The 24,516-nt window shown below is 46.2% G+C and overlaps 2 protein-coding genes across 2 annotated transcripts in view; both read left to right on the forward strand.

Moving 5' to 3' along the window:
• PIGN (phosphatidylinositol glycan anchor biosynthesis class N) overlaps positions 1-24,516 on the forward strand; it is a 351,259-nt gene that overhangs the window by 140,763 nt on the left and 185,980 nt on the right. The window lies entirely within an intron of this gene.
• On the forward strand, positions 13,643-18,786 carry LOC136578953 (uncharacterized). Its single transcript, XM_066579177.1, has 2 exons — positions 13,643-15,668; positions 17,006-18,786. Exons 1-2 carry the CDS (start codon positions 14,612-14,614, stop codon positions 18,208-18,210), a joined length of 2,262 nt encoding a protein of 753 aa, XP_066435274.1. The 5' UTR covers positions 13,643-14,611; the 3' UTR covers positions 18,211-18,786.

Raw genomic sequence — 24,516 nt, forward strand, 5'->3', positions numbered from 1 at the left:
AACTAGTCACTTGCCACCACAAATTGTGGATAATATGAAGCAAAAAAGCTAGAACCACAGCTGAGATCACATAGGGTTTGTTTTCTGTTATTCATGGACTTTGGGCTCATTCACATGGGCGTGAAGAAGTAGCGTATTGTGTACACACGTAATATGCAGGAAGTAAAACATTGATTTCTATAGGTGGTTTTTCACATGTTTTTATGTAACATTTGTCATTTGCATATTAAACGCAGCACAACTTATTTTGGTGCATTTTGTCTAATAAGGACCGTTTTGGTAAAGTCTATCGCCCATTGAAATCAATGCAGCATACTGGAGTTTTTGTGTGTTGGCGTACACAAATGTGAATGAAATATGCAAATGTCCGTGTGAATGAGCCCAAATTGTCCAGCTAAAGTGAAATAGCCAGCAGCTATAATCTGATATTGCTTGAATTGGTAGACCATTAGTCTAGACGGTCTCCTTTACAACATTAAGGTACATGGGACGACTGACAATCAGGGTTTCTGTGCTGCATCTGTCAATGAGTGGAGGTGGAGCGCAGTGGAGGCATCTTCTGTCACCCAGTCAGGGTAAATAACCAGTTGGTCATAGAAGAGGAACTTCCCATTTAACAGCTTGACGCCACATGACATAAGCTAACTTCCCTGCTGGGAGACACTTGACGCAACAAGACGTAAACTTGTCCTGTTGAGGGCGTGGGCTCACGTCCTGCCGTAGGAGCCGGCTGTGACTGATAAACAGCATCCTAGTGCAACAGTGGGGATCTGTGTTCTAATCGATCCCCGTCGTTATCCCCTTACATGCCGTGATCAATGTAAAGGGCTGACAGAGGGCCCTCCAATGTAATTTACATTACATTGTGGTGGGCCGCTGTATAGGCATGGCAACCAGACGCCATACACTTGTGTCCGGCCCTGCCACGGCCTGTGATCACCATCGTGAGCAATAATGCATTGCAGTACAGAAGTACTTCAATGCGTGATCATAGTGATCAGTGCTTTTATGGCTCAAGTCCCTTACAGGAACATGAACTTATTGTATTGTCTTTATTAATAAAAATGTGTGTGGGGGAAATTGATCAGGAAAGCCATATGTGGCCTAAAATAGTACCAATAAAACTACAGCTGGTCACTCAAAGAAGCCGGTTTTATTTATTGGAATAAAGTTATAGGACTGACACAATAACTTTCTTTTTTTTCCAACATAAATGCATTTAAAATGGTAAAACCTAAACAATTGTTTTAGTATTAATCGTACAAGCCCACAGAATTCATTTATGCTGCATGATTAATGCTGTAAAGGCAGATTTGGTCTTCTCCCTGCATTGTGTGTAAATCTACAGTTTGCTACGCAAAAGAGATCCTACACCACGGTAATAGAGAAATAAGGAAAAAAATAAAAGCGCTTGAAAAGTAAAGATGAAAATCCCCCCAAACCATTGTGTCCTTAGGGCGAAGATGGGCCGCGTCCTAAAGGGTTAAAACGATTTTGTCATCCGGTTCACTAACAAGAATGGGCTGCATGAACCAGGACAGGGATGCCCGCTGGCTTCTCCTCAGTATACCAAAAAGTGTGAATGGGAAAAATACTTTTGCTATATGAAATTGTGAAGAAGCACGCGGAGGGAACAGGAAATGTGGGGTTCTGGAAAATGGCTGTCGGCCTTCATGCAGTGGATGGGGAGAGGCTGACATAGCTGAGTCAGGCTTTAACCCCTTAATGACACGGCCTATTTTGGGCTTAAGGACACAATGATTTTTGGCGGATTTTCTTCATTTATCAAAAGTCATAACTTTTTTTTTTTCGTCGACACGGCCATATAAGAGCTTTTTTTTTTTTGCGTGGCAAACTGTCGTTTACATCGGTGCCACTTTTGGGTACATTTGACTATTGTAAAACTTTTTTTTATTTTTTTATGATAGCAGGGAGAGAACTCATCAGTTCTGCCATAGATTATAATTTTTTTTACAGCGCTAATCATGCAGCATAAATGACACAATCTATTTTTTCTGCAGGCCGGTACGGTTACGATACCAAAATTCTTAAAATTTTTTTAGGTTTTTCACTTTTCTGCAATAAAAACCTTTTTTCTTTCTAAATCGCAACATTCTAAGTCCTGTAACTTTTTTATTTTTCTATGTTGGAGCTCTGTGAGGGCTTATTTGCGAGCCGAGCTGTAGTTTTTATTGGTACCATTTTGGGGTACATATGGCTTTTTTGATAACTTTTATTGCATTTTTAGGGAGGCAAAATGCTAAAAATTAGCATTTTGCCTCAGTTTTTTTGCGTTTTACGCTTTTTTCCGTGCACACACAAGCATGTGCAGCTTATTGTACGCGTCGTTACGGACGCGACAATAACAAATATGTGGGGTTTTAAATTTTTTTTTAACCTATTTTTATGCTAATATGAGAGCATAAAAGTTTTTTAATTCATTTTTTTAATCTTTTAATTTTTTTTTACACAACTTGTGTCCCCCTGGGGGACTTCGACCACAGTACTGCCCATCGCTGTGATAAGGCATGGCAGGGCTACTGCCCTGCCATGCATTATCGCTTACACAGCGGGAATAGGCATTGGCAATACAGGACGCCATCCTTTTGCCATGGCGACAGGCCGGGCTCTCGAGATAACATCGCGGGAGCCATCTGAAGACACAGAGGGAGCGCTCTTTCCCTGCCGTGATCTACTTAGATCGCGGCCGGGAAGTGGTTAGCAGCGGGGGGCGCATCTCCGATGCCCCCCCGCTGTTGCAGCCGGACGCCGGCTGTGACTGACAGCCGGCTCCCGCTGCCGGATAGCACTGGATCATATGTGATCTCGCGCTATCCCCAGGACGTAAGTTTACGCCCTGTTGCGGGAAGTACCCTGCTGCCAGGACGTAAACTTACCCCCTGGAACGGGAAAGGGTTAAAGTATATTTATTCTGAAATGCCGTGGCACCCGTAACGTAACATAGTTTGTAAGGTCGAATGAAGACAATGTTCATCTAGTTCAGCCTACTTATCCTCCTATGTTGTTGTTCCGGAGGAAGGCAAAAAAAACCAAGAGGCAGGAGCCAATTAGACCATTTGGGGGAAAATTCCTTCCCGACTCCCTAATGGCAATCAGACTAATCCCTGGATCAACCCCTAATAGTTCCTACCTGCCTGTATCCCCGGATTAACAATTAACCTAAGATTTATATCCTGTAATATCCTTCCGCTCTAGAAAGACATCCGGTCCCCTTTTAAACTCCTCTACGGATTTTGCCATCACCACATCCTCAGGCAGAGAGTTCCACAGTCTAACTGCTCTTATAGTAAAGAACCCTTTTCTGTGTTGGCGATGAAACCTGCTTTCTTCTAGACGTAGTGGATGCCCTCTTGCTACCATCGCAGTCCTGGGTGCAAACAAATCATGGGAGAGATCCTTGTATCGTCCCCTCATGTATTTATACATAGTTTTGATCACCCCTTAGCAGTCTTTTTTTCCCCAGGGTAAATAATCCCAATTTTGATGCCTCTGGGTATTCCAGTCCCTTCATTCCATGTATTAGTTTAGTTGCCCTTCTTTGAACCCCCCTAAGCACTGTAACGTCTTTCCTAAACAGTGGTGACCAGAACTGTATGCAGTATTTCATGTGAGGCCTTATATAGTGGGAGGATAATGTCCTTGTCCTTCGCCCCTATACCTCTTTTAATGCACCCCAAGACTTTATTAGCTTTTGCAGCAGCTGTCTGGCATTGATTTCTCCAGTTTAGTCTACAATCCACTAGTACCCCCAGGCTTTTTTCCATATCACTTTTCCCTAGCTATACCCTATTTAGTGTGTATTGGTGACATCGTTTCTCCTGCCCATGTGCATAACCCTACATTTATCAACATTGAACTTCATTTGCCATTTTTCTGCCCAAGCCCCCAACTTATCTTTGTTTTTTTTGTAGCCGCACATTGTCCTCCGTTGCATTAATTATCTTGGATAATTTTGTATCCTCTGCAAATATTGATATTTTACTGTACAGCCCGTCTATCAGGTCATTGATAAATATATTAAACAGAATGGGACCTAATACTGCACCCTACTAGCATCCCGCTAGCAACGGTGGCCCAATCGGAGTACGAATCATTTATTACCACCCTCTGCTTTCTATCTCTGAGCCAATTCATCACCCAGATACACACGTTTTCACCCAAACTGAGATGTCTCATTTTATATTTGAGCCTATTATGCGGCACGGTGTCAAATGCTTTAGAGAAGTCCAGATATACAAGGTCAATAGACTCTCCCAGGTCCAGCCTAGAACTTACTTCATCGTAGAAGCTGCTCAGATTGGTCTGACATGATCAACCCTTCCTGAATTCATGCTGGTGAGGAGTTGTTCCGTTCTCTTTGAGGTATCATTCGATGGCGTCTCTCAGAAACCCCTCGAATATTTTTCCAGTCACCGAAGTGAGACTTACCAGCCTGGTAACTAGTTACCAGGCTCACTTTTGGACCCCTTTTTTGTAAACTATACCACGTTGGCAATGCGCCAATCCAGTGGTACAACCCCGGTCTTGATAGTATCCACAAATATTAGATATAGCGGCCTATCTATCGCATCACTTAGTTCCCTTAGTACCCTTGGGTGTATTCCATCTAGGCCTGGCGATTTATCTATTTTAATCTTTTTTAACTGGTTCCAATCTTCCTCCTGCGTTGAGTATGAGATTTTGTGAGGGATTCATTTTAGTCCCCTGCATCTCATATTGCTTTTCCTTTTCATTTGCGAATACGCTTGAAAAGAAACTATTTAATAGGTTTGCCTTCCCTCCATCGTCAATGATTTCTCCTGCATTATATGTTATAGGGCCAGTGCTCTCGGTACAAATCCTTTTGCTGTTAATATAGTTAAATTTCTAAGGGGTTAATGAACATCTGTTTTTAATGAGTTTTAGTATTTAACTCCTTCCCACTCCATGACGTATAGGTACGTCATGGAGCAGCGGGTTATGTATGAAGAGAGGTTGCGGGGCAACTTCTCTTCATACAGTGCGGGCGTCAGCTGTTTAGTACAGCTGACACCCGCGGGCAATAGCCGCGATCGGCCGAACTTAAATGCTGCTGTCAATTCTGACAGCGGCATTTAAATACCCCGAACGATGTTCGGGCGTCCCGCACGGCCCCCCCGAGGTAAGATAAGGGGAGCCGTGCAGGTGTCATGGCTACCGGGGGCCTTCTGAAAGGCCCCAGGGCTGCCTTACCAGACTGCCTATCAAGCCATCCCCGTGGGGTGGCTTGATAGACTGCCTGTTACATGGCAGTATGACGATACTGCAGGAGCGATCAAGGCATCGCTGGTTATAGTCACCCAGGGCGACTTTAAAGTAAGAAAAAGAACAGTTTTTTTAATTGTAAAAAAAAGTTATAAAATTTAAATCACCCCCCTTTGCCATATCTATTATTAAAAAATCTAAATCCAAAAATACAATAGATGTTTGGTATTGCCGCATCCGTAAAAGTCTGATCTGTCAAAGTGGTGCATTATTTTTCCCGTACAGTGAACGTCGGCTGAAACAAAATAAAGAACGCCAGAAATGCACTTTCCCCCCAGTCGTCTCCACGACAGCACCAATTGAGATTGCCTCCTCCTGATAGGACAGGAACATACTGAGAGGTTAAAAGCCCCCCCCCCCTTCCCCACTTTTCTCAGTGTCTCCAGGAGGCAGGATCTCTGAGAGGGGCTGGTGGAGAAGCCACCCGGAAGCGTACTCACGGGCGGATCGGAGGGCAGTGGGTCAGCCTGTCCTCCCTTCCCAGCCAGACGACTCCCGGGATGCCACATGGGATGGTAACCCCCGGGCCAGGTTCCTCCCGCGGCCGCCCATGGGGGGTACAAAGCGGGAGCCTCAGTCCCCCTCCTCCTCCTTGTATAGTCACGGCGCTCCAGGAAGCCCTTTGACCGGGCCAGGAAAAAGGGAGTCCCACTCTGTCTGCTTTCTGTCGACGCTGAAAAAAGCATTCAACAGCATCAGTTGGAGATTTCTAGAGGCGACCCTCGGGAAGTTGGAGATGGGGTCCAGGGCACTATCCTGGATACTGGCCCTATATCGTAGTCCCTTGGCCCGGATCAGGGTAAACGGTAACCTGTCCGTTCCCTTCGAGATTAAAAACTGTACGAGACAAGGGTGCCCCCTGTCTCCAATTTTGTACATACTGGTGATGGAGACCCTCGCCAACGCCATTAGAAATAACCCCTCAATAAGAAGGATGCAGGTCGGGCAGGTTGAACACAAAATATCCCTTTTTGTGGACGACCTTCTAGTGTATGTCACCGACCCCCGAGTGGGCCTCCCCAACATTATACAGGAATTTGCCGCTTTTGGTAAAATCAGTAATTACTAAGTTAGCGCACAAAAATCTGTGATCCTTAATGTCTCAATACCTCAGAGGGTCATCGCTGACTTGTCCTTAAAATTCCCCTTTCTCTGGAAGCAGTTTTCAATCAAATACTTAAATACAGATCCCGACAGACCCGACCGCAATTTCCAAATTTAAATTATAAGCCTCTTCTACTAACCCTTAAAGACCTGGAGAAGTGGGAAGGAATACCACTATCATGGTGTGGTAGGATGAGTGCGATCAAAATGGATATCCTCCCTAGGGTCCTATATATATTTTCCAGACCGCACCATGTAACCCTCCAAAAGCTTTCTTCGATGAGCTACGTAGCCAAATCCTCCAATTCATATGGAAAGGAGGCTCCAGGCGACTTAGCCATAAGAGCCTAACCAAACAAAAAGAAAAAGGGGGAGTGGGACTTCCTGACTTGGGCCTCTATCATAAAGCGACAATAGGGACCCTCATACTAGACCTCTTCCACCATAGATCAGATAAATTGTGGGTACAAATAGAGAACGATAGCAACAACTTTGAGACACGGGCGTTCTGGGTCCCGGGTTGGACGAAACAAGAGAAGTTGGCAATCTTGACTCTAATGAATTCACTCTTGGGGGGCCTGGCAGGGGGGGTGCAGGGTGTCGGTACCAGGGTTCCTCACTTCACTTGCTGGAAACCTGCAACTTCCAGTAACACAGTACACACGCAACCTGGGGTCCTTGCCGCGCGGAGCAGAGGCTAGGGTCGGGGAGGTGTTGGAGTCTGGGAGGCTACAGGAAATGGAGAACATGCAGGGGACGTCGGAACTTCCCCCGGGCTCATGGATGCAATTTCTCCAGGTCCGTAGTTATCTGGGAAGAATAAAACCCGCCTGGGGCTGGAACATGAACCTCACCCCCTTCGAGAAGCTATGCTGCACATCGGAGACACCCAGACACACGGTCTCACTGCTTTACAACCAATTACTAGATGGTGGCTGGGGGCATGGGAAGAGGCATTGGGCCGGCCAGTCCCCAGAGAGCTCTGGTCCAGGGCGTTCCAGCTCACCCATAAGATGTCCATCGCGAGCAGACTCCAGGAGCTAAATTTTAAAATCTTATCTAGATGGTACATGACCCCGGAAAGGCTACACGCCATTTTTCCTTCGACCTCGAACATCTGCTGGCGCTTCAGGGCCGGGATTGGCTCGATGCTTCATATATGGTGGGAGTGCCCCATGGTCGCGCCCATCTGGCATGATATTAAGAACTTCTATGAGAATACTTGCAGAGAACCCCTGACCATGACGCCTGAGTCCGTATCCCCCAACGCCTCGTCACTCAGAAAAGGCCTCTTAAAATTTTTCATTTTGGCAACTCGCCTGACAATTCCTATGTTCTGGAAACAGGACAAAGAGGTTCCCAGATACGCATGGGTGGGGGCGATGGATGAAATAGCTCGGATGGAGAGATTGAGGCTAACCGACGACCCATAGGGTTACGACAATTTCTACAGGACCTGGGCATTGTGGATAGACATGCGTGATACACCCCCATTTTCTAGATGGCTGCAAACTGGTTCTTGCACGTAAACTGTACCGACCAAAGCCAGCATCAACATTATTGAATCCAATACCTGGACCCATCTCCCCCCTCCCCCGTCCTCCCCTACCCCCTTTGCCCTACACCCCCTTCCTTTCCCTTATGTTATTGCTTGTAACAAAACAAATTCCAAGCAGGACGTTTTTTTTTTCGTAGACGTGTATTGTAAGTGCACACAAGGAGCCATTTACGCTTTGTAAATGGATAACAATGACACATCCCCACTGTAACTGTTTTGCCTTAATGTTAAAACCCAATAAAAATCTATTGAACTAAAAAATTGTTCCCCCCCCCCCCCCACCCACATTTTCAACTGCAATATCTCAAATATGTGCAAAAATGCTTCATAAACTTTTTTAATCAGTAAATTTTTATTTGCATTTCTTATACAGCATGTGCAAACATAAAATGTTGATTCTTATCACTGAGTCTTAAGCCTTGCATGTTAGACTTTTTATGAGAGGGGAGATGAGGAAAGTGCGAGGGTAGAAGGAGGGGTAAATAGGAAGTCGGGGAAGACTGTAAACTTAACCTTAAAGGGGTTGTCCCGCGGCAGCAAGTGGGTCTATACACTTCTGTATGGCCATAATAATGCACTTTGTAATGTACATTGTGCATTAATTATGAGCCATACAGAAGTTATCAAAAGTTATTCACTTACCTGTTCCGTTGCTGGCGTCCTCGTCTCCATGGTTGCCGTCTAATTTTCGCCGTCTAATGGCCAAATTAGACGCGCTTGCGCAGTCCGGGTCTTCTTCTCTTCTCAATGGGGCTTCGTGTAGCTCCGCCCCGTCACGTGCCGATTCCAGCCAATCAGGAGGCTGTAATCGGCAATGGACCGCACAGAAGCCCTGCGGTCCACCGAGGGAGAAGATGCCGGCGGCCATCTTCAGCAGGTAAGTAAGAAGTCACCGGAGCGCGGGGATTCAGGTAAGCGCTGTCCGGTGTTCTTTTTTAACCCCTGCATCGGGGTTGTCTCGCGCCGAACGGGGGGGGTTGAAGAAAAAAAAACAAAACGTTTCGGCGTGGGACAACCCCTTTAACTTTAAGGTACCTTAAATATGTTTGTTCTGAATTCTATAGAGCAGTTATTAGAGCATAACTGGTGGTTTCCATGTAGATTTGCCAGTAAGGAGTTTTTGATACTCTTGCCAATGAGAGGCGCAAGAGGTGGATCTGTGAACCTACTTTAAGGCCTTGCACCACATCTTTTGGGAGAATTTTTTTTTTTTTTGTTGACGTCCTTTTCCCAGTTTAGGAAATTGACCTTTTTTTTCTTTTTTTTTAATTTAATGATTGGATGCCAGATAGCTAAGTGTAGATAGTTTTGAGAGTTTCTTCTGTGGTATGTTTGCATTTAATAGGTCGTTTAGAGGGTTTGGTAGCGTTAGAGAGGTAGACTTGTGGGCCCTTAGGAAGTTGCAGATACGTAGGTGTGTGTAGCATTCCGAGGGTGGGATTGCATATTTTTCCTGCATCGGAGGAAAGGAAAGCATGGTGTTCCCCCAGTACAGGTTTGAAACACTCATGGTTGCTCATGTGGCCAATTATTTAAGGAGAGATCAGGAATTAAGTATTTTAGCGTGAGAAGGGGGAAGTGGAATTTTTGTTTGTCTGGTTCACAGTTTGATCCCAGGCCTGGTGTGCTCAATCGTTGTGTGGCTTTCACTGTAGGTGGGTGTTGCAAATCTCCCTGGGGTTGTATCGAGTTTGATAAGAGATATGCTTTACAATTGGTTATGCCTGTTAGGGCTGACTCGATAGAGGCCCATGTTTTGTCTGCCTCCCTGTTGCACCAGTGTCTACTCTGATCAATCAGAAAAAGCCTTATGATAGTTCTGGAGGTTGGGGAGGCCCATGCCCCCGAACTTCAGAGGCCTGTTTAGGATAGAGAACGCCACACGAATCCACTCATTTGTTGGTGGAGTGATAGGAAGATAGTCAGGGATGGGCACAGCGATAGTTTTAAAAAAAGTACAAAATCCGGGGAAGGATAGGCATTTTATACAGTATCACCCTACCCATCCAACTAGGCTCATATTTGGCCAGTCGGTCCAGTTCTTTCTGTATTGAAATTTTTAGTGTGGAGAAGTTTGCTGATGGGAGGTTGTCAGTTGAGGGGGTTAAGATTATGCCCAAGTATGGTAGAGAAGATGGGCACCATTGGTATGGGAATGTAGCTCTAAGATACTTTTCATCTGCTTTTGGTAAGTTAATGCCCATCATCTGTTTGGTAGGGTTTACTTTATGGTAGGGTTTACTTTATGGTAGGAGATGGTTCTGAATTGCTGCAAGTTAGAAATCCCCTGGGGAAGTGAAGCTCACGGGTTTGTTAGGGTTAGTATTACGTCGTCGGCAAAAAGGTTAATTTTATGCATGCTTGTCCCTATAGGGATGCCCTCAATATGTGGAATAGACCTTATTGCCTCCGACAGTGGTTCCATGATCTTTGAGAATACAAGGGGGGATTGTGGGCATCCTTGGCGTGTGCCGTTAGTGATTTGAAATGGTTTGGATAGAACGCCATTCATTAGAACAGAAGCTGATGGGGCGGTATAGAGCGGTTACGGCCAAGAGGATCGCTCCAGAAAGGCCAAATCTCTCCAATATCCGGCACATGAACCCCCAATGCACCCTGTCGAATGCCTTCTCCGCATCCAAAGCAAGGAGCAGAGAAGGCATCCACGCAGCTTCAGCCCCAGCTATAAGATTGATCAGTCGCCTTGTTCCTTCCGGAGCCTGATGTCCTCTCGTAAAGCCCACCTGGTCGTTTATAATAAGTTTGGGCAGAATGGGAAACAGGCGGTTGGCTATTATTTTTGCATATAGTTTAATATCCGAGTTGAGGCGTGAGGTCGAAAATTGCCTGGGGTCTCTTGAGCCTTACCCTCCTTGGGAATGGTAACTATGATTGCTTTTAGGTTTTCCAGGGGGACTTTACCTGTTGACATTATGTGATTAAAGAAGTCCTGTATATAGGGGAACAGAACTGGCTTAAATAGTTTAAGATATTCGCTTGAGAATCCGTCTGGGCCTGGAGATTTGCCTGTCTTTAACAATCGAATAGCTTGTTCTACTTCTTGCAATATGATAGGGAGGCTCAGCTGTTGTGTTTATGTGGGAGACAGGAGAGCTAATGTAGATAGGAATGCATTGATTAACTCATTAGGTTGGGGGGTATCTTTGTCATGGCCTAAGTTGTAAAGTGAGTTATAGTATTTGCTGAATTCATCGCTATTTCTTGTGAGCTATAAACCCTGTTCGTTTGGGATATTAAGGGATTCTCGTTTTAGCTTTAGTTGCTTTAACTCTATTGGCCATTAATTTGCTCGCTTTGTTGTGCGAGTGATAATGTTGCAGTTTAAGTCTTTTTAAGTGGTTTTGGTGGTCTATTGCAAGGTGCGCTTGTAATTCCGTTCTTGTTTTTTTTTTAGACCCCTTCCCGCTTTAGGACGTACATTTACATCCTGGAGCGTCGGGGCATGTATGCAGAGGTCGCGGGGCGACTTCTCTGCACACAGCGCGGGCGTCAGCTGTTTATTACAGCTGACACACGGGCAATGGCTGCGTTCGGCTGATTGCGGCTATTAACCCTTGAAATGCCACTGTCAGTGGCAAATAAATCTCCTGAGCGATGTTCAGGGGTCCCGCACGGCCTCCTGCAGTGAGATTGGGGGAGCTGTGCAGGTGCCATGGCTGCCGGGGCCTTTTGGAAGGCCCCAGGGCTGCCTTAGCATTCTGCCTATCAAGCCGTCCCCGTGGGGTGGCTTGATAGACTGCCTGTCAGATGGCAGTTGACGTAATGCTATAGGGGGGGGGGGCTTTTAAGTAAAGTAAAAAAATCAATAGTTTTATTAATTAAAAAAAAGTTGAGTGTAAATCACCCCCTTTTTGCCATATCTATTATAAAATCTAAAGCCTAAAATAAAAATACATATTTGGTATCACCGCATCCATATAAGTCCGATCTATCAAAGTAGCACATTATTTTTCCCACATGGTGAACGTCGTCCGAAAAAAAAAATTAGAACGCCAGAAATGCACTTTTTCAGTCACCCTGTCTCCCAGAAAAAACAGTAAAAAGCGATCAAAAAGTCGTATATTTTGAATTGGTACTATTAGAAACTATAGGACATCCCGCACAAAATAAGCCCTCACTAAACTACGTCAACGGAAAAATAAAGTTGTTGTGCGCACAAGAGGACGGCAGAAAATAATTGGAAAAAATAGTATAGTAAAAAAAAAAACTATTCAAGTTTGGTATAAAGTTATCATGTCGCTTTTGTAGCAGTTTGTGCGGCGAAGAAAAAAAGCCACACTAAAAGATGGCGGAATGTCTTTTTTTTTTTTTAAATTTTTTTAATTTTACTCCACGTATAACTTTTAAAGTTTTTCAGTATATTATATGGTACATTAACTCCTTAAGGACACGGCCTATTTTGGGCTTAAGGGCGCAACGATTTTTGGCAGATTTTTTTCATTTTTTAAAAGTCATACCTTCACCATTTTTCCGTTGATGCGGTCGTATAAGGGCTTGTTTTTTGCGTGGCGAACTGTAGTTTTTATCGGTGCCACTTTTGGGTACATTGACTATATTGTAAAACTTTTTTTTATGATAACAGGGAGAGAACGCATCAATTCTGCCATAGATTTTTTTTTTTTTACAGCGTTAATCATGCAGCATAAATGACACTTAATTATGTCGGTATGCACAACGGTGCCCAAACCGAAAAAAGCAGCTGGTGGCTTTCAGAACAGAAAATTTGCTTGAAAGTGATTTAGGCCCCATTGCCCACTTAAAGCTCTTGAGCGACTGGAGAACTCCCATAAATGACCCCATTTTGAAAACTAGACCCCTTAATGAATTTGTCTAGGTGTGTACTGTGTATCTTGACCCAACAATTTATGAATGAATCTAAGCAAAGCAGTAAAAAAAATTTAATATTTTCATTTTTTTGGCAATTGCGTCATTTTAAAAAGCTTTTGTACAGCACACAAAGGAATGAAGAGTTTCACCCCAAAATGGTTAGCCCTGTTTGGGGCTACAATAGGTACGTTCTTGAAGACAGCACAATTTACTTACAGGACACATGGCTCTCCCTATAATGTACGGAACACCCATTGGATTTCAGGGCGCAAATTAATAAATTCTAGGCCCCATTTCACACTTTTGTGGAAAAAAAAATTGACTTTGACTCCCTAAAAATTCCCCAATCTCCTTCTGTTTGATTTTCCCTGAATCTTAGATAAAAGTAATAATGTAAACTGTGTGGTATGTTCGAAGACCTAAGTAATTATGGGGGCCTGGTTGGCATTGGCACATGGGGTAATAAAATTGACTATCCCTCCTCCCATGCTACTTTACGGGGTATTTCTTGACCTCCGTTCCAGGGATGAGGTGTAAAGTGTCGCTCTGTGAGTCTTCGTAAGCTTGGTGCGGTGATCTCACACAGAAGGTGCTCAACAAGCTGCTCCTGGAACTGCAGAAAGTGAGCGTTCCCGGGGCTTCTTGTAAATTACGGATTACAGGTTGCAGTCTGAATAATGCTGGACTCACGTCCAGATGTGAAATCTGCTTGTGGAGGCCCGCAGAGGATCCTCGCTGTGAGCCCGGCCGTGGCGCTGCGTATGGCTGTGTAATGTACTGCGCATAACTGCCTACTCTCACAGGTGTATACCTTTGTTTCCAGAGCGTCATCCCGACGGCCCCATTACATATGGAGGTTGCCCTCTGACCCAGGTAGGGACAGGAAGAGTTTAAAAGCACCTCCCTTTCCACCCATGCTTCAGTGTCTTCCTGTCCCTACGGTGGGACAGAGGAGCAGCTCCAGAGCTGCAGGAGATAGGAAGCTGCGGAGGCAAGAAGACTTACCGCAAAGAAATACTTACCGCACGCTGTGCGGCCCCCCTGGAGGGGTAGAGGTCGGGGCCGCACACTCAAGAGTCCCTGCATCCCCGACCTGCGCTGCCGACGGAGCCGTCAGTCGCCCAGTAGCGCTGGTCTCCCTCGCGCGGATCGCATGTTCGGGCCGCCGCTGCTGTGATGGGATAGTTCCTCCTGGCAGGGGAACGGCAGCGGCGGCCTCCCTGGACCTCGGGCGCATAGCGGTGACGTCATCCGGCGTGGTGACGTCACGCGCACAACGTAGGGGGCGTGGCTACCGGCAAAAACCCGGAAATGGCGCCAAATTTGAAAATCCTCCCCATAAAAGCAGGCTAAACTCCATGGAGGTTCCTGCTGACTGCCAGACAAGTGTATGTGAGTATGTCTACCCGCGACAGCTCAGCACGTGAGGGAGAGATTGACACCCTACCAACTGTAAGTAGGCTATACGCCAAAACATGCGCAAATGGTCACTTGTACAGCGGATGCATATATGTTCCCTTTCTTGTCTCCCCTCTCCCCCACTTTCATGGGTAGATGGATAAGGAGGGTCCAAAGAAAATGGACCCGAGGAAAAAATCGAAAAAATGCGTCCTCTGCAACAAAAGGCTCGAGGAGAGCTATAAAAAACCCCTATGCGAGGAGTGAGTGTATTACCGCAAGTAATGCTCCTGAATCCAACGCTTGCACTGCTATAACAGTGAATTGCTCTGCCTTCACAGATGCACGGGGAAAATTCTCGCAGAGGAGAAAGCAGCATTCAAATCCGATATCCGCTGCATGATAAGGGAAGAGCTGCAGGCTTCCATGGCGTCCCTTCCCCAGGCCCAGCCAGGTCCGTCACGGGTCCCTAAAAGACCTAGACAGACCGAGTCGGCGAGTTCGATCTCCGGTGAATCGCTGGAGCTCCTGTCCGAAGGGGAATTAGAGGACCCACCAGTTCCCATAGAAGACGAGAAGAAATATTACTTCTCATCAAGCGACATTGCGCACCTCATCAAGGCGGTGAGGGAAACAATGCAAATTGAGGAAGATAACCCGCCGAGAACAATCCAGGATGAGATGTTTGGCGGCCTCCGATCTAGAAGAAAGATCATGTTCCCAGTCAACCAGACGCTGCAGCAAGTGATCATAGATGAATGGCAGGAACCGGAAAAAAGGATCACTGTTCCAAAAGAGATCCGAAACCGGCTCGCATTCGCTACCGAGGACGTCCGCCTGTACAGGGAAACCCCCAAGGTGGACATCCAGATCGCAAAAGTGGCCAAGAAGACCCTCTTGCCCTTCGAGGACACCTCCCAGCTATCCGATCCGATGGATAAAAAAATCGACGGATTAATGAAGAAAGCCTGGGAGGCAACATCCCTCACCATCGAGGCTAACATAGCCTCAACCTCAGTGGCTAGATCCATGGCGCTCTGGCTAAACAGGCTAGAAGCCTCCATAAAGGATCGGGCCCCCAGAGAGGAGTTGGCCAGCTGTCTCCCCCTCTTAAAAATGGCTACCGCCTTCCTGGCTGACGCATCAGCGGAGACGGTAAGATACGGGGCAAAAACCGGAGTCCTCAGCAACTCAGCGAGAAGGGCACTATGGCTGAAGACTTGGGCCGCAGACATTACATCCAAAAATAAGCTCTGCGCCATCCCCTTCCAAGGGGAATATATGTTTGGGCCCGTCCTGGACAAAATCCTGGAAAAAGTCGGCGACAAGAGTAAAACCCTGCCTGACAGACAACCTTTCAGGAAACCATCCTTCCCGAAGAGGATGCGCCAGCCTCCTCCCGAAGTTAAAGGGAAAGGGAAGACTGGAAGATGGTCGTACCCCAAGGGAGGTCGGGGTAAGGAAGTCCAACCCTCCCCTGAACAAACAGGGGGTAGATTAGCGGGCTATCTAAGCCAGTGGCAAGGGGTAACGTCTAACCCCTGGGTACTCCGAATAATCGAAGCAGGGTACCAAATTGAATTCCACTCGCTACCCCCTAGGAGATTCCTTATAACCTCCCCGGGGTCCCTACAGGAACAAGGGAACCTCATAAAAGGCGTTCAGGAACTTAAGGACCTAGGGGTCATTACACAAGTCCCCGATTATGAAAGGGGTGAGGGATTCTATTCCCCCCTATTTCTAATAAAAAAACCGAATGGTTCCATTAGGACTATATTTAATCTTAAAGCCCTAAATCAATTTATCTCGTACAAAAAATTCAAGATGGAAACAGTAAGATCCATCGTCCCACTAATAGATCGAGATAGTGTAATGTGCACCATAGATCTTAAAGATGCATATTACCATGTCCCAATAACGGCAGCCCATCACAAGTACCTGAGGTTTGCTCTGCGGGAGGGAGACAAGATCCAACATTACCAATTCACGGCCCTTCCATTCGGAATCTCCACCGCCCCTCGGGTATTCACGAAAATCGTTATAGAGATGGTAGCCTACTTCAGGCGGAATCAGATCCGCATATTTCCGTATCTGGATGACTTTTTGTTGGTGTCAAGGACGGAGAAGACCATGCGTATAGACCTATCCATGGTCTTATCCACCCTAAACAGTTTAGGGTGGATAGTTAACAAGCAGAAGTCCGACTTGAACCCTGGTACACAAAAGGTGTACCTGGGAGTATTACTAGACTCCCACATCCAGGAATCCCGGCTTCCATCATCTAGGAAGGAAGACCTCACCCAAAGAGTAAAATCCTTCTGTCAGGCTACGGCGGTTTCCATTAGAGAAACAATGAAGGTGCTGGGCATCCTGACGGCTTGCATTCAGATAGTCCCATGGGCACAGGCCCATACCCGGCAATTACAAGGATTTATCCTTGCCAACTGGGACAAACGGCAGACATCCCTGGATAAGAAGGTGAGCCTGTCCGTCCGAGTCAAAGAGTCCCTACGCTGGTGGACCTCACAGAGGAACCTAAGCAAAGGTACCTCTTGGTCACAAGAATCTACCGTACCCATCACAACAGATGCCAGCAAAACGGGATGGGGAGCCCAAGTAGCCGACCAAAATCTACAGGGGATTTGGGACCCCCAAGTAGCTAAACGCTCATCCAATTTCAGAGAACTAAGGGCAATCTGGGAAGCCCTTCAGGCGGCAGAACCCCTTATAAAAGGAAGGCATGTCAAAATCCTAACCGATAATATGACAGCTCTGTCATTTGTTCGTCACCAGGGGGGAACGCGACACCCGCACCTGCAACGACTGGCAACAGAGATACTCCGCTGGGCGGAATCCAACGTGCTGTCCCTCTCAGCGATCCACTTAAAAGGGTCCACAAACGTCGCTGCCGACTTCCTGAGCAGACAGAGCATCCATCCAGGAGAATGGGGACTGAATCAGCGAGTCTTCGACCAACTAATCTGCCAGTGGGGAGAACCGCAGATAGACCTGTTCGCCACGAAGAGAAATTCAAAGTGCCAGGACTTTTACTCGCTGAACCCCAGAGACAATCCACGCGGGGTAGACGCCCTGTCCCAAAGCTGGGACATGGACCTAGCCTACGCCTTTCCTCCCTTCCCACTGATCCCCCGCACCCTCAGGAAAATCCAAACCAGCCGGGCGTCAGTCATACTAGTTGCCCCTATGTGGGACAAAAGGCCCTGGTATCCCCTGCTAAAAGCCTTGGCGATCCAGGGTCCATTCCTACTACCAGCCGTAGAAGATCTTCTCCTCCAGGGCCCACTAACATACCCAGGGGTCGAGAAATTGAAGCTAGCAGCATGGATGCTGAAAGCATGATACTGCGTGGGAAGGGACTCTCCCATAATGTAATTACTACCCTAACAAAAAGCCGTAAACCTATCACGATAGCCATCTACGATAGGATATGGAAAAAATTCACAGAGTTCTGTAAAATAGAGCCAGGGAAAATCCCAGGAATTGACATTCCCGTAATCCTGGAATTTTTGCAGGCAGGCCTAGAAAAAGGCCTTAGTCCTAGAACCCTTAAAGTCCATACAGCAGCACTAGGGTCCTATCTAGATTTTCCCTTGGCAGAACACCGCTGGGTGCGTAGGTTTCTCAAAGGGGCAGAACGGCTTCGACCCTTTGTTAGAGAAACCTTTCCTACCTGGGACCTAAATATAGTCTTAACTAGCTTTTGCCAATCCCCCTTCGAACCCCTCTCACAACTCTCCTTGAGGCTGCTCACACTAAAAGTTACCCTTTTAGTTGCCATAACATCGGCTCGGAGAATAGGGGAATTGCAAGCATTACAATGTATTGAACCATACATGGTAATACAAGACGACAGGATTACCTTCAAACTAGACCCAGCCTTCCTTCCGAAGGTAGTGTCAAAATTTCATAGGGAGCAGACGATCACTCTGCCCTCCTTCTGTCAAAATCCCCGTAACGAGAAAGAGAGAATTTCATAACCTAGACGTTAGGAGAGCTGTTCTAGCGTACCTAGAGGCCACCCGCTCTTTCCGTAAAAATAATAACCTCTTCATTCAATTTCAGGGGCCGGCAAAAGGAAAGACGGCAACTAAGAGCACCATCGCGAGGTGGATCAAGACCGCCATCCAAGAGGCATATAAAGCCAGGGGTCTCGACCCTCCGGGAAAAATTAGAGCTCACTCCACTCGCTCTCTTTCCTCCTCTTGGGCAGAAAAAGGCCAGGCGTCTGCCGAGCAGATCTGCAAGGCGGCGACCTGGTCGAGTATACATACATTTACCCGACATTACAGGGTTAACGTCCAGTCGGACAAAGACCTGAGTTACGGACGTAAAGTCCTTCAGGCAGTAGTCCCACCCTAGGGCCACGTATAATTTGGTATACTCCATATGTAATGGGGCCGTCGGGATGACGCTCTGGAAGGACACGGATTACTTACCGGTAGTCCCTTTTCCAGGAGTCATCACGACGGCCCATAGTTCCCTCCCCTTTAAGAATAATTTATGTTCTTCAAATGTAAATATGACCGAATAAAGGTAAAATTTGGTTTAGTAAACATTGTCCACCGTAATGATTTATAAGTCACTGAAGCATGGGTGGAAAGGGAGGTGCTTTTAAACTCTTCCTGTCCCTACCTGGGTCAGAGGGCAACCTCCATATGTAATGGGGCCGTCGTGATGACTCCTGGAAAAGGGACTACCGGTAAGTAATCCGTGTCCTTTCCTACACCAGTGCTTGGCGATGACTCTGGTACCCGCAGCCCGTACACAGTGTAGTTGCTTATGGGCTGCGGGTGTATCTGTGACCATGGAGCACTATGGACTGTCGTGGATATCCATGGTAAAATAGAACATGCTGCCTTCTGTTTTCTGCCAGTGGATTACGTAATTCAAACCTGCTAATGTGAATGGAATTGTGTAATCCAGGTCCCCATGACCTCATGACACCCCATGACTGCTCCATGTTGCCGACTTTCAGACAGCATGGACCTGTCACATCCATAGCTCACATGGCTTTAAAACACAGGGGATGCATGTTTTTATGTCACGGAGAACTAAAGCCCGCTTAGTGATGGTCCCAATTGCCTTTTTACATGAAATTGTGAAAACCTTTATCGCTATGCTGGGGAAAGCACTGCGTTACGTTGAACGGTATACGAAAGAAACCATTGCTATTGTTAAACTCTTTTTCTTGGTCTTCTAAACACGTCGCTGTCCTTCCCTAGAATATCGTTTACTGGCTGCGGTTTTTTCAATGTTTTTATCTGTAACGAAGCGGTCAGATCATTTAATTTATCTGGCATTTTATTACTCTCGGATATTGTGATTTATCACAATAGTTTGCTTCACACAACAGCACCAAATACTACGAAGACCAAATAGTTGGTGGACCATGTTCCTTCATAGCTCTTTTAAATGACTTTAAATTGTTTAGACCTTGAAAGTAATCCTTCAGCTCGCAGGCAGTGAGTTCAATTTTAAGAGTGCATGCCTCACTGACTCTATTACTTTTAAGCTGTTGCTTGGCCACATTGTGCATCATTTGCTAAGATAAGTTATAACTACGACTTCCCTAGAGTTCATTCCAACAGCTGAGCCCTGAAAACTTGTCACTCTGCTGTAAAGAAACTTTGCTGAATACTTAGGAATTATTGAGGAACTGCCTGGTCGATAAGAATCTCTACTTTTCGGTTTTATTTTCCAGCAGTACATCTTTGTTTTAAACTTAATGGTGGTGAAATAAACTGCATCCAGCCACCATCACAAAGAAGGTAAATATTTGTTCTTGGGCCAGCTCCCACCCAGTGTCGATATGGGGTATTCCGCACGCATAATATGCTGTACCAATCTGCCTAGGTGGCCATGTTGCCGCTCACACAAATTACACAAAAATATGGCAGTTGAAATATTGCAGAATTTTCTATCTTGGGGTGTTTTACATGCGCATATACAGCAAGAAAGTCCATAATGATAAATGGCGTGCAGGAAGTATACGGAGTTACGTACTTGCTGCGTGTGCTCGCGGTCAGCTCGCCATGATCTGCGGCCGTCTGAGATCAGCCTTAAACATTAAATATTTTTAAAGGTTTTAAAATTTTAGAATAGAAATACACACCCATAGGTTGGTTTCACACCTGCATCTCGGGTTCCAGTTTCCTGCTCTATTCGGGGATGAATTAATCAGTCTTATGACTGAACTGAAAAGCACCGAACGGACCCCATTGACTATAATGGGATCTGTTCAGTTTCGGCTTAGCTGCTCGGCTTCTTGCCGGAAGAAAAAGTGCTGTATCCTGGATCTGCAACGGAAGCTCCAACTGATGTTCCAATGCAGATGTGAAACCACCCATACTCCTACAGATTGATCTAAATCTGACTGTTTCCAGAAGTTTTCTCTCCCAATCACCGTGATTGAACGTCTGCTCATGCTTTTAGCCACTAATTCGGTTCTGCAGAAAATAGGATGGTTGGGTTCAAGGTAGCGACTTAACCCTGACATTCTATCCAACATGTATGCAACTGGACAGTCTATTTAGTAATCCTTACATATTATTGGCACCTTAATGTTTAAAATGCATACAGTATTTAGTTGGTTTGTTTAACCTAGATGGAATAGCCATAACTTTCCAAAAACTTCTCTTCATGCCTATTGGGTAATAATCCAAATATGACCACTTCCCTTTACATTTGTTGTATTCCCCAGTTTTCTCCCAAAATTGTTTCTATATTCTACCTAGTTGAAACTAGTCTGACTTGTTAAACTAACTTTATATGTAGTTTACCAACTAGAACCACGTGACAAGAATGACTGGATGAGTAAGCCATACAGATGTCTTTATTGGGCACAGTTTGGGCATTTCTCAACTAATCTCACATTGGACATTGATATGTGACAGAACAGTCAGTGTGTCAGTATAATTCTGAAGACAGAATCGTGCAGCTATTAAGGTAGATATATACAATATCTTCCAGAACATCCCTTAAAAGTGGCAATTTGCAAGAAATAGTGCAAAATAGTGATGATTGGGGATGGGACATAAGTGTTTACTGAAATAAAAGGAAAATAAGAATGGCTTAAAGGGGTTGTCCCGCGGCAGCAAGTGGGGTTATACACTTCTGTATGGCCATATTAATGCACTTTGTAATATACATCGTGCATTAAATATGAGCCATACAGAAGTTATTCACTTACCTGCTCCGTTGCTAGCGTCCCCGTCTCCATGGATCCGTCTAATTCTAATGTCTTCTGGCGTTTTTAGACGCGCTTCCGCAGAAGGGTCTTCTGGCTTCTGTTCGGTCCAGCACGAGCGGCGTTCTGGCTCCGTCCCCTTCTACGCGTCATCGCGTAGCTCTGCCCCATCACGTGTGCCGATTCCAGCCAATCAGGAGGCTGGAATCGGCAGTGGAACGCACAGAGCCCATGGTGCACCATGGGAGAAGACCCGCGGTGCACCATGGGAGAAGACCCGCGGTGCACCATGGGAGAAGACCCGCGGTGCACCATGGGAGAAGACCCGCGGTGCACCATGGGAGAAGACCCGCGGTGCACCATGGGAGAAGACCCGCGGTGCACCATGGGAGAAGACCCGCGGTGCACCATGGGAGAAGACCCGCGGTGCACCATGGGAGAAGACCCGCGGTGCACCATGGGAGAAGACCCGCGGTGCACCATGGGAGAAGACCCGCGGTGCACCATGGGAGAAGACCCGCGGTGCACCATGGGAGAAGACCCGCGGTGCACCATGGGAGAAGACCCGCGGTGCACCATGGGAGAAGACCCGCGGTGCACCATGGGAGAAGACCCGCGGTGCACCATGGGAGAAGACCCGCGGTGCACCATGGGAGAAGACCCGCGGTGCACCATGGGAGAAGACCCGCGGTGCACCATGGGAGAAGACCCGCGGTGCACCATGGGAGAAGACCCGCGGTGCACCATGGGAGAAGACCCGCGGTGCACCATGGGAGAAGACCCGCGGTGCACCATGGGAGAAGACCCGCGGTGCACCATGGGAGAAGACCCGCGGTGCACCATGGGAGAAGACCCGCGGTGCACCATGGGAGAAGACCCGCGGTGCACCATGGGAGAAGACCCGCGGTGCACCATGGGAGAAGACCCGCGGTGCACCATGGGAGAAGACCCGCGGTGCACCATGGGAGAAGACCCGCGGTGCACCATGGGAGAAGACCCGCGGTGCACCATGGGAGAAAACAGCAGTGCATCCCTGGGAAAGGACCGGCGGCCATCTTAGGCAGAAGATTTTTTAAATTTCATATTTCGTCGGATCGGTGAGTAGCAAGCGGCTTAAACGCTTTAAATTGCTATTTTATGCCAGGGGGGTGACAGGGGGAATGGGGTAATGTAAAATTTGGATGTTTGCTGCGAGACAACCCCTTTTAATCTTTCAACTGACTCTTGGAATCTGGAAAAAAACTTTAAAGGGGTTATCCAGGCAGCAGCTGCCAGGATACACCAGGGTTGGAGCAGAAGCACTCCTCCACCCCCGTGTAGCACCTGGTGCTTGTCGTTGCAAGCTCAGCTCTCATTTAAGTCAATGGGACCTCAGCCTGTAATTACAAGCACAGCACCCATTGTTTTCATTGAGAGCAGCGCTTGCAATTACTAGCACTACACAGGGGTCAGAACTGCTGCCTTGATACCCTCCAAGTGTTGGACTCCTTGAAAGATCAAACCCTTGCACATTCTAGGCATGCAGTTGACCAGCTTAGTTTTTCTGTCGGGATCGTCCAGATATAGTGATGAATGACAATGTGCAGCCTGTAAATGTTCACTCTTGGCAAAATATCCTGGTAATTTACATTTTGTTACACCATGTAATAAATGATGCCAGGTATAGCATGCTCAGCTAAACATGCCAATGTAAAACAATTGGTCTGCTCTTGAGAAATCCCAAGTGTTTTTTTTGTTAATTGGGCCATGTTTATCTATGGACATATGACAAAGGTGCGTAGCTGGGAACTAAAACTAGTCACATGAGCTTCATTGGACTGTGTAGAAAAATATTCTCTGGAAGCATTGCATCTACCAGAGATTCATACTTCAGTGGAGCACACCACAAGTAGTTTCTGTCGGATTCAGATGGAACCTTGGCGTGCCTATTGTATAAAATTGAAAGCATTTGAAGAAAAATCTCTTGCACCTCTATGGAAGCCGTATTACAACATTGTGGTAAACAGAGCTGTACTGCGATCAAATGCATGAGCACCAAGGCTGGGTTTATAGAAGCATGTTATGTTTTTAAGCAATATTTTTGTTTCTTTTAAAGATAATTATGAGAGAAGAGTTAAGACCATATTCATCTCTATAGGACTCGCTAATATAGTGAGTAGGAATATAGGAAAAGAATATCCAAGATCCTCTAGGAGCAGCTATCTGAATAAGAAGGATGCAATGATAAGTTAGAGTAAGCTGGAATACGAATATATTATGGACTTAGCATGGTGGGGTTGTACTAGGTCAAGGGCTAATGCTCTCCCCTGCAGAGAATGGGAATATACATAAATCTATCACTTTTTGTTACAATGGTTTTACAATTTGCTCCCCTTTTAATGACTCCATGTGGTCATCTTATTGCTGTAACTTCTTGTTAGCGGCGAGTGTATAGATTTGTATTACTGGCCTAATTGCCCTCCAGTGGTTTTACGTTGGTTCATTGGGATCTCGGGTTTCTTGTTTAGTGTGTCTCTTTATGCTGCATGTGAGCCGTCCGTAGTATTGATAATGGTAATGCTATTAGCGGGGTAGATCAGACTTTACAATGCTGAATTTGTCCGTGCATCTAACAATGTATTGCAAAGGATTCATTTTGGCTATAAAAAGGGAGAATTGCATCAGTACTGGCAGCGCCCACGCCACTGGGAATGCTGGGTGGTTGCAGCTCAGTGCTTCTACGTTGGCCAGCCTTTGTGGATGGGTTTTCATGCACATCCATGACATTTTCGCTCTTTATTCTCATTAATCAAAATGTTCCACCAGCCAAGCTGCTCTACATTTACCCAACCTCTGCTGTACAGCATTACAGGGTTGGCACAATGGTTAGTTTGCTTGTATTCTGTCTGATTAATAAACACATTATTTCTGAAGTATAAGTATAGTAAGTTGTAGTACTTACCAACAGCCTAAATGGTAACGAGGTTGGTGAGCGCTAAAATAAATCTCTGTAAATGAATATAAAATGATGCCGGCCTAAACCTTTAGCAGCACTGTGCTTTATCATGTTTACAAGTTCTAGTTATTGATTATAGGCAACCTTTATGCACCACCAGGG

Source organism: Eleutherodactylus coqui, chromosome 9, assembly GCF_035609145.1.
Source record: "Eleutherodactylus coqui strain aEleCoq1 chromosome 9, aEleCoq1.hap1, whole genome shotgun sequence".
NCBI lineage: Eukaryota > Metazoa > Chordata > Amphibia > Anura > Eleutherodactylidae > Eleutherodactylus > Eleutherodactylus coqui.